Raw genomic sequence first — 10,323 nt, 5'->3', positions numbered from 1 at the left:
AGATACAGTTCTGCTGCTGCTTCAAAGTGTGCAGAAGCCTGCCAAGGCAGCAGAGTAATAAAGGTAAATGATGTACTCAGGAAATGTGCAATCTCAGTCTGCCCCAAATGTTATTGATCTCACAAGCCCTGGCTTCAGAAAAGGGAGAGTTTCTTTGTAATGATTTATTTCTTGAGATGGTTTATAAGGAGAAATCAAGCACTAATGTCCTGGAAAAAAATCTACATGAAGCATAATCCACCTTATGAGTTATAGCAAAAAAACATTCTGGACAACATCAGGTTTTACTACATGTAATGGCTTTATGAAATGTATAAATGTTATTGTTCTATAAAATACATTTTTCATTCAAAAAGGCAAATTATATTTCATATTTATTCAGGATCTTCCTTTCTACTGCTTTAAACTTACTTATAAAAGAAAGACGCAAGATTGCCAAATTAAAGGTTTATTATAGTGTTTTTATTAACAAACTTTCATTGGAAAGTTCTGGGCGCATTAACATAGGAGGCACATTGGCTTCGATGTTTGGCATTTCACAGTCAACAGAATTGCACTTTACTGCAATTGCCTTGCCACAACAGTGTGAACTTTCATGGCAACCCTCAGAGCGAGCCTCTCTCCCTGACTTGGTCAGCAGGTGATTTTTATCATTTTGGTCTGCTTTCAAAACTCTGTCATTCTGCAAAGAACACTGATCTATCTTGCTGTCAGCTTTCTTTTTCTGCTTTGACAGAGAGGCTTTCTTGCTTTCCACCCTGTTTGCTTCTGTTCTGCCCTTTTCATCACACTTACGCTGACAGAATCCCTTTTGGTTATTTTGGACACTGTTCTCACATTCAGAGCAACTCACTATTAGAGGTGCCGCGTTTCGGCAGAGGAACTGTGAGGAGCTCATCACCTTTGGAACAGTTCTTACGTTTTCTTCTGGGTTTTGATGAGCATGTGTATCTGTCCTGTTTATTCTCTGATGTGCCTGGAACTGTTGCACAGACTGGAGGAAAAAATTTTTAGGCAGAGAGTTCTGTGTCATTGTTCTTTTGAGCCTTCCCTGAAGGCAGCCGCAGTGAAGGATATGCTGGACTGGATGAACGTAACCCTCGGCAGCTTGTTGTAAAGCATTTATAGGAACTACAGAGCTTTGGATCTGCACAGTCCCCGGGGAGGGAGAACACTGGTAACAGAAGGTATCACTTAACTGCTGACAGGAGTGTGGACCCCACTTCACTGTCACCTGCTTATACGTATCAGGACAGCTACACTGCCGGTTCTGAGAGAAAATTGGGCATATGGTGTGCTGGTCAATAGAGGTCTGGAGCACAGATGAATTAGCAACGTTTCTGATGCCTTTACTCACTTCACTATTATATGCTGGATGCACAGGCACAGATGAGTTTTGGGGCCTGCTGCTGAAAAGCTCTGAGCAGATATGAGTTTCTTCATATGTCACTTTCTCTGCAGGGTTACAGATTCCAGTTTGTGATGCCAGAGGTTCAAGCTCATAGTGCTCATGCTCCATTTCTGGTTTTTGACTTCTGGAGTCCATCTGGTACTTGCTAACAGGATGGGATTTGTTTTGACTTCTGCCCCCTTGGGCACCTGAAAAGGCCTGAGAGAAGGCATTACACCGCAGTTTTTTTGGTAGTGGGATCTGGCCACAAGTGCCCTGGGGCCCAAGGCATCGGCACATACACTGGAAAAAGAATGTTGCGAAAGCCCAACTAATGCACATTATAAGCATCATGAAAGTGCCAAGCTGAGTGTATGCCAACACTGTTGAGGGCATCATCATTGCCCCAGCTACAAATGTAGTCAAGGCAGCCATTGCAATAGCAGAACCCATACGGCTTAAAGAAAAAATGACCTTCCCCTCTCGGTCAGGGTCAGGGGCCAAGCGATAAGCCACTCCATAATGAACAGCAAAGTCCACTGACAAGCCAACAGCCACTGAGATTGTGACAGATTCCAACACATTCAGCTCCCACCCAAGAAGAACCAGAGAACCCACTGTGACAAAAATAGTTCCAGCTATTGAAATGATTGCATAAAGGCTTATGATTATGTTCCAAGTTGTAAGAAGCATTACGCTAAATGCAACGGCAACTGAAAGGCCCATGGCAATCAGAGTACCATCAGAAAGACTGTCCTGAAGATCATAAAATTCAAGGTTACTCACAAACCAGCCATTGCTAAGACCTTCAGGAGCAGAACTAAGCTCACTTGAAATCCATGAGTCCACCTCTTTGTAGAACTGATGCATTTTCTCATAAGCCAGTGTGAAGAGGTAGGTGCTTTGGAACTCTAACACCACTGCCCTGATGGTATCATTAAGGTCAAAGCGAGGCCCTGGGGTTTTGCTATCTAAATGGTACCCTGTGCTTCTTTCTAGCTCCATTATAGCTCTCTTGATACATAATTCAAAAACTTCTTGTTTGTATGGAAAGGTCCAGTGGCTGCAGCAGGGGTAAAGAGATGGCTCATCACAGTCTTGATTCTCCATCCATTGCTTAAATGTTTCAATGAAGCAGCTTGTGAAGTCTTGTTCTTCTGTCTGATAAAAAAAGGTTTGATTTCTTAACTTTTGACAGAAACGTAAAATCCAAACCTGCGAAGCTGGGCTAGCAATATTAAAACTGGTATCTAGCTGCAGCTCTCCTTTGCTTTTAGGGTTTAAAGGGTCACCATTATCCTCAGGTGTGACACCCCAGATTACGGTAATCGGCATGTGGAGCTCTTCTCCGTGGTGGACACGTTCAAACATAAAAAGTTTTTTGTATTCTGCATCGTATCGTTCAAATGGGTGAGAAGACCTAAACACCTGAAACTCTGAGAGCTCCAATGACGGCAGTTTCATCTTTGGATTTACACACACGATATATGCTCCACCAATTGTTAAGGCAAGGAACCAGAAAAGCCAAATATACCGAAATTTGATAACAATGCATGGCAAAACTTTCTCAAAAAATATCCTGGATGCTTCTGAGACTGCAAAAATAATCTTGTGGAACATTTGGCACAACACTGTCCAGCAGTTTTTGTTGTTGCATACCCTCTGCTGAGGTTTCTTAAAGCAACTGAAAATATTGACAAGGTATCGTTCATGTAATACAACTACAGCAGGCAGCCATGTAACCATCAAAACATAATTAACCAGAATGGCAGTGCCAGCATAAACACCAAAACACCTGATTGCTGTAATATTGCTGACATAATTAGCATAGAAGGCGGCAGCAGTTGTAAAACTTGTGACAAACATGGAAAGAGCAGCGTGTTGCAATGTGATGCTCACTGTCTCAGAGGTGCCAGCATGAGGTTTATCAAACTTTGTGTAGTTCCAAACATCACATAAGACAAAAGCATCATCTGCTCCAATCCCAACAAGGATAATCAATGCCGTGAGATTCATGAATGGGAAGAACTCAAAATTAAACACTACCCGATAGAGAAAATAAGAAATAATCAAGGAACTAATTATTGCAAACATAGTCATTAGTGTGATAAACATGGACTTGGTGTACACACACATAACTAACAGGACAATTACAATGGCTATGGCAGGATACACAGTATCCATCAACAGATAATCCTGAAACAATCTATGTTTTATTCCGAACTCAATCCCTGTGATGGTTGTTACACCATCAGAAGCATTCCAGTTCTCAAAGTTATCTAGGTAAATACTCATCATGCTTTCCCCTTTCTCAGTGGGAGAGATGAGCATGCTGTATTTTAAAGCTGGTAATACATAGTCAGCTGTCTTTGGGCTTAGGAAATCCTTGTCCACTAGATAGTGAAGGATCTGGTAAACAGCATTGTACTTGGTACATTTTCGAGGCACATTTGTACACTTGAGTTGGTCCTTCCTTTTGGCATTCATGTCCCAGCAGTCTGGCCCCAGGGTTCCATTGTAGTAGTATTTGGCACAAGTGCGAAGCAGCTTTAGGGTGTGAGAGACATCCCGTTCAACAATTTTCTGACACGATGACCTGTTGTTCAGAATAGCAATATAGTTGCCCAGTGTCCAGCTGGGACAGCATGAAGCAGCAGTGGCTCTCTGGCAGAGATCACCAAACTGGGAATGGGATCTGATCTGTATAAAGACAGGGAGATAAATCCAATTTAAAGTAACAGTCTGAAACACTCAGTAACCAAAAAAAAAAAAAAACAACCCAAAAAATTACTTTAAATTATGAAACTTCAGTTTATATTAATATTTGGCGTTAACATATTAAATTCTAATTTCCACATACACTGCTTTTGATCAGTATCCTCTTACATGCAGCAGACTAAACCAGCCAGTATACAGACTTGTCACAGTGGCACAGAATTGGCAAAAATGTTAAAGAGTATTATTTGAAGATCCACTGAAATGTTTTGTTTCTTTCCAGTCTGAGGACTGTTAACTCTCTTCTATTATCTCATGCTATACTCCTGAGAATACACAATCAGCCATACATCAGTGAAGTTTCATTCTGCTTGTAATCATATCCTGAAGTTCCTAGGAGAGGCAAGGACTTACCATCCTGAAAGGAAAGATGTGACAGTTTTACCATAACTTCCATCACCTGATCTCTCTTCTACAACCCTGATTTTATTAATCTCTTTCAGCTCTTGTACATCTGGCAGGCACTGTCCCCAAACAGCTATGCCTGCCACCCAGGCACTGCATGTCCCTGAGTCATGCAGGTTTTCCAAAGCACAAGGTAATTCCACTGTCATGAAGCACCCCAAAATAACAGGTCATGCCTCTGAACACTGCACCCACAGTGCACGGCACATTCTGGTTGAAGATACTCCTCAACCAAGGGAGTCTTAATCCCTTATGGGGATATTTTTCTTTCACTTCCACAATACTCCAGATTTAGTTGAAGACAGTAAGAGCACAACTTAGCTAAATCACCTCAAGACACTTCTACACAAACTGAAAGTAACTATAAACCAGAAATGAAACTCTAACAAGGTTAGATCAGGGAAATTCTCTCAAGATGACAAAACTCAATCTTTGAAGAGCACAAGGCATAAAAGTCTCCAAAACCAGAACTTCTGTTATATGTGACAAAGTAGAATTAGCCCTTCAAATAGTTAAGATACATGTCAAAGTTATGTTTTGATCAAGTTACACTGAATATTACACATATTAATACAGTCACATAAATAAAGCCATGTTCTTCAGATTTTATAGGAGTGCATCCTGAAACAGTTGTCCATGTATACTTTAAATTTAAGTGATCTAAAAGAAACCACTTAGCCTCTTTTTTCTTTTTTTTTTTCTTCAGCAAAATTGCTCAGGCTTATTATTAGCAATCCTTCGTAATGCAGACCGAAAAATACACTTGGGAATTTTCTCAGCAGTTATAAAAGCTTTAATATGGACCAAATTTTGTCAACCAGTTTCTGAACAATAACAAATTGGCATTCCAAAAACCCAGGAGAATTCAAATTTGATTGTTTCCAGATAAAAACTCTCACACAGGCAAACTCAGGAAAAACTGAACAATCAACTAAATAAAAGGAAGCACTGGAATAGCATATCTGTGTTTTTCATGGCACATCTCCAGGTTAGTGCTATGAGGATGTAATAAGCAAACTGGGAGGAAAGGATTGATTGTCTTCTCTATGTATTCAGGTTCAAGATGGGACAATGATGTTTATACACTGTTCTACACTTGCTGCAGGCCATAAACATTCACTGGCAAAGTAACTGCTGGCAAAGATAAAGTAACATGAGGTGGTAGCTGGAAATTAGAAAGTAAAATAGAAAATTTAGCTCCTGATAGTTCATTAAAATACTACGTTAAATGTTAATAGATTGTAGCATTGGGCTTTGTTGGTGATCCAAAGGAACTGGAAAGGTCATTCTGGTGTTTCCAGACCTGCTCTGTCACTGGCACCACTTCAATTTACTTTGGAACAAGTAAGGAAATGAAACTGTGCAACCAGCAAACATCTGTGGGCAGATCTGCCCAAATGGCTCTCTGCAGTGACAGTGAATCACAAATCCACTGCTGTGGGGAAGCAGTCTTAAGACATAATATATAGTCATTAAAGTTTATAAAATAACTGTTCACAGTTTATAGGGAAAACATTCTGCAATTAACGGGTGAAAAAAAAGCTCTTCTTATCCAAGAAGTAAAAAAATTAGAACACCTCCTATAACTATTTTGTATATAAAGTTTTCATGATGATTATACGACTTACATATGCTGAACTGCTGCAGGGTAGAGCCCCTAAATGTCAGTAAAGCCTATAGTTAAAGTAGTTGCAAGCAGATGGGAATACAATTAATACACAGAGGATATGCTGTTAGTCCCATACTAAAGCCAATATTAGTTGGTGCTGATATCCTGCTTATCATCAGAAAAATACATAAATTCAACGGTTTGCACTTCCAGGAAGCAGTGCCTGATTTTCCTGTCTTTGAATACAGAAAGATTTTCCACTTAATTCAACAGAACTGTGGCCCTGAACAAGCATGAGGTCAAAACCAAAAATAACTACAGCCAGAAAAGGGTCTGTAAGACCAGAAGGTCACCAAAGTCATAGATTTTTTTGTTATGACTGCAGTGCAAGTTAGCATCCTCTGCCTCCCTAGGGACTGGCTGCTAGCAGAACTTAGCATTTAAAGGTGGGACATAATCAAAGCACTTTGTGAGTTCTAAGAAGTGTCAGATGTACTTAAAAATTGCCAGAAAGTGTTCAAATAATTAAAAATGTTATTCGTAAGTAACAAGCATTTAAAAAGAAACTATGAAAAAAACTTCATCCCTTTCTGAGTTCTGAGTATCTAATTTTTTATATAAATTTATATGCACAGACCAGCAAAAATACCAAATCCTAACCATACTCATTTTTCCATACCAACTAGCTAAAAATCAATGATGCTACCATGATGCACTGTTGTTCTGCTCAGCTGAGGTGTTAAATTACTTTATTCCTAAGTAATTTACAAAGAAAGATCTGCAAGGTCATTATTTACAACAAAATTTTTTATAAATATCTACACAGTTGTGGGTGTAGATGATGCATCAAACATTTAATTTTCTGAAGTGTTCTTATTTCAAAGGAAGAGCTGGTTTTATGGGCCTTGTTTGTTGTAGTAAAGGAGTTTCATCCTTCCCTCAGAAGGTATAGCCGTATTTGATATAATACATTTTTATCAAGGTGAGCAGATTGGGAGGAACAAAAGAAACAATTCATGGTAGTAATGCAATCATTAGAGAGATTCTCTTCAGAGGTAATTAACTATCTTCTGTTAAACAGAATGATGTTTTTTAATTCAGACTGCATTGCTTTGCAACGATCTGCACTACCTGGGATTCACCTGCATCAGCTGCCTGTGCAACTGAACCTCTCTACAGTAAATGTACAGATTAGCATCTCCTCCCTTACTCAGCCTCAATTTTTACCCTTGTTAAAGGTTATTCTCCCCTGGATCTCCTGATTGAACTGGTGATGTGATGACTCCCTAGCTCAGCTCATTCAAAACTTAGCTGGGCTGCTTTAGATCCCGCACTCTTGCTCACCTGGCTCGTTCTGATTGCAAGAAAAAAGGGATAAAACCACATGAGCCATCCTGTCAGTGCAATCATCTCTGATGGGGAAATAAGGAACATTTAACAAGCATGTGAGGACAAAACTCACTTCCACCAAGGGACCCAACCAGGGCAAAATGCCTGTCAGCAGACTGCCAAGGGAGATTCATTATACAATGTTCCACTACATATCAACATTTTAAGCCAGCAAATGATGGCTGTTGTAGAGAAAACAGTTTGGGAATTTGCTAAATTAATACAGTTGTCTAATAGGCAATGATCAATCCAATAATGAAAATATTTCCTATTAAATAAATGAGAAATATGAATTAAGTTGTCTATGATTATTTTTGTTTTGGAGAAGAGCAAAGTAGAAATAATTTGTTCAGTACTAACAGATGAAAAACATATTGCTTCATTTCCATGCAAAGTCATCAGTATGTGAACCAAAAGTTCATTGTTACTCAGTTCAAAGGAGTTTGCTCCAGCAAGTGACAAGCTTACATTTTACAGATAAAATAAAGTTTAAATGAAAATTACTATCTCTAGCTATTTTACCTAAGTTCCTTTGCAGTCCATTTAACAGACTATTCTAAACTAACAAAAACAAATTTGAGTGATCCACTGGGAGTCAGAGAAAAAAGCATATATTACGAGATTATAGTTAGTTCACCTCGAGGTGAAAACACAATAAAAATCAATTATTTGCTGGGACCCAAGAACAAAACTCCATAGAATAATATTTTATAAGGAAACACACAGTGAAAGTTAAGATAATTCTTTCCTGAAGCAACCCTATTCTACCCAATTCTGGATGTTATTAGTAGAAAACTCAAAGGAATTCCCCAATATATAACCTGATCTACAAACTGAAAGTTGTTTTTTAACTGCATATACATACTGACTGATCATTTGACAGAAGTTGAAACACATAAAGTCTTCTCATATGCTACTGGATGGCAGTGGGCAGCAAACCAAAGTTTCAAATGTATGCTCTGTATCTGCAAGTGAAACAAATGCCAAACTGACTTACCCTCAAGTTGTCTACATTGCACATTGACTTAATTGCATTCAAATTCCATAAATTCTCTCCTTCTGTTGATGTAAATACCACTCGTGAATAGCGATCACCTGAAATTACAGAAGGGGGTTTTTACTGATTGTTTGGGTGGGCCTGGTATCAAAGGCTGAGGCAAAATCCCACCATTCAAATGGCACATGGGAAATCTTTGTTGAGTCATGGGAATTCACCTCCTTTTCAATATGAGCTGTTTATCTGTAAGACTCACTCTATGTGAAAGTTTCCATTTCCTTAAGGTGCTTATAGTAAATATGGTATCTGCAACACTACACACCACTCAGAAGCTCTACAGACTTCTATTCAAGCAAACTATCTTCTGAAATGTGACAAACAAAAATCAGAAGATCTAATCAGCAAACTATTAAATTCTTGGCACAGTATAATGGCAGTACACTGATAACAGTAATCAAAGGCTGATTTAGTATGTCATTTGGGAATATAAATAATAATTATAAAGCTGTTTCTACAAGAATGTTTTTGCTTTAGAAGCAAATGACTGCAATGGAAATTGTTGTGATATCCTTGAGGCCATTTTCAAGAATTCCACAGTTTAGAAACATGGAGCTTAAATTACAAATTAAATCACATTTATCAGAAGACAGATTTAGGAAAGCAAATAATTACTTAGTGCCAATGAGATCTGTCTGCAGAGCTCACAAGGGAAACAAATACACAAACACAAATATACACATCTGCCTAACGCAGTATGGTACTCTGGGTTAAGAAACATGATCACACTAATAAAGTATTCCAAAAACCCAAAAGACTGAATTTTCCCCACTACTGTGAAGCTGCAGAATTTTTGCCTTCCACAAGGCTGCAATGAAAAGACTCAGGGGCAGTGCTTTATGATCTCCAACAATGCTTTACGATCAAGGGAACTGAAATCTAGAGGTTCTGGAGCAGACAAAGAAAGATACCAGGAATGACAAAAGTGTGTCAAGAGGAAATCAACTGTTTTCTTTACATAATGGACTGGCAAATTTTCCCAGAGAAATGCAATTCCTTCATGACTGTCACAAACTGAGACTACGCAGAAACAGCAGAGGAAAGGAAGAGAGTGAGACTGTGCAGAACAGCAGCCTGGATAAGAGGAGTCAATTCTGCTTCAAGAATGCTCAGCAGAGTACCAAGTACATTTTCTGTCCCTCACTCATGATATGCTAATTTGGTTCTGTTCACAGGAGCAGAAATGATGACTTTGCTCCCATCCTCTCACTTAGACGTAAGACTATACTGCAATTGAAAAAAAAAAGAATAAAAATCTGTTCTTCACCCTGGTTTCCCTGGTCATTGCTCTCTTAGACCAAGTAAAATACACAAATAATTTCACAATTGTGTTTTTGTGCTCTGTTATCAGTCCTCACATGTGGAAGAAGCCACAAAAGAGCTCAGGTCCTTCGATGAATAGAGGCAAGATCTACATCTCTTTGCCAGACCAGGATTTATCAAAGTTCTGCAGTGTGCCTTGTAAAAAAGTCAAAAGACTTTGTCTTTTTTGTCCTCTAGTTTAACTTAGTCAGCTTCATAGCCTACAGTGCTTTAATGTGGGGACATTTTATTTTTATTTCTGTTTCTTTGAGGGGGATGTTTTCCTCATTGGGTTTTTTTGTGTCTATTTCTTTTTCTATACATAAACCCCTACATTCTGTACAAAATATAACTGGTGGATACCTTTAGGACATACACAGGAAAAGTATTTTGACTTAG

At 38.8% G+C, this 10,323-nt stretch overlaps 1 protein-coding gene across 11 annotated transcripts in view; it reads right to left on the bottom strand.

Annotated features, from left to right (window-relative positions):
• Positions 1-211: 211 nt before the first annotated feature.
• DISP1 (dispatched RND transporter family member 1) overlaps positions 212-10,323 on the bottom strand; it is a 99,053-nt gene continuing 88,941 nt past the window's right edge. For 9 of the 11 annotated variants that reach the window (XM_064709174.1, XM_064709176.1, XM_064709177.1 and 6 more), the window contains 2 exons: positions 8,566-8,663; positions 214-4,090 (listed from right to left, as the gene is read on the bottom strand). In XM_064709174.1, the coding sequence (XP_064565244.1) occupies positions 452-4,090; positions 8,566-8,663 (3,737 nt within the window). In that variant the 3' untranslated portion in view covers positions 214-451. Of the gene's footprint in view, positions 4,091-8,565; positions 8,664-10,323 lie in introns of all 11 variants that reach the window. The other 2 variants (XM_064709183.1, XM_064709184.1) reach the window with 1 other exon arrangement.

Source organism: Zonotrichia leucophrys, chromosome 3 (assembly GCF_028769735.1).
Source record: "Zonotrichia leucophrys gambelii isolate GWCS_2022_RI chromosome 3, RI_Zleu_2.0, whole genome shotgun sequence".
In the NCBI taxonomy this organism is placed as follows: Eukaryota; Metazoa; Chordata; class Aves; order Passeriformes; family Passerellidae; genus Zonotrichia; species Zonotrichia leucophrys.
The sequence above is the reverse complement of the archived record's forward strand: the minus strand, read 5'-3'. Positions and strand labels throughout refer to the sequence as shown.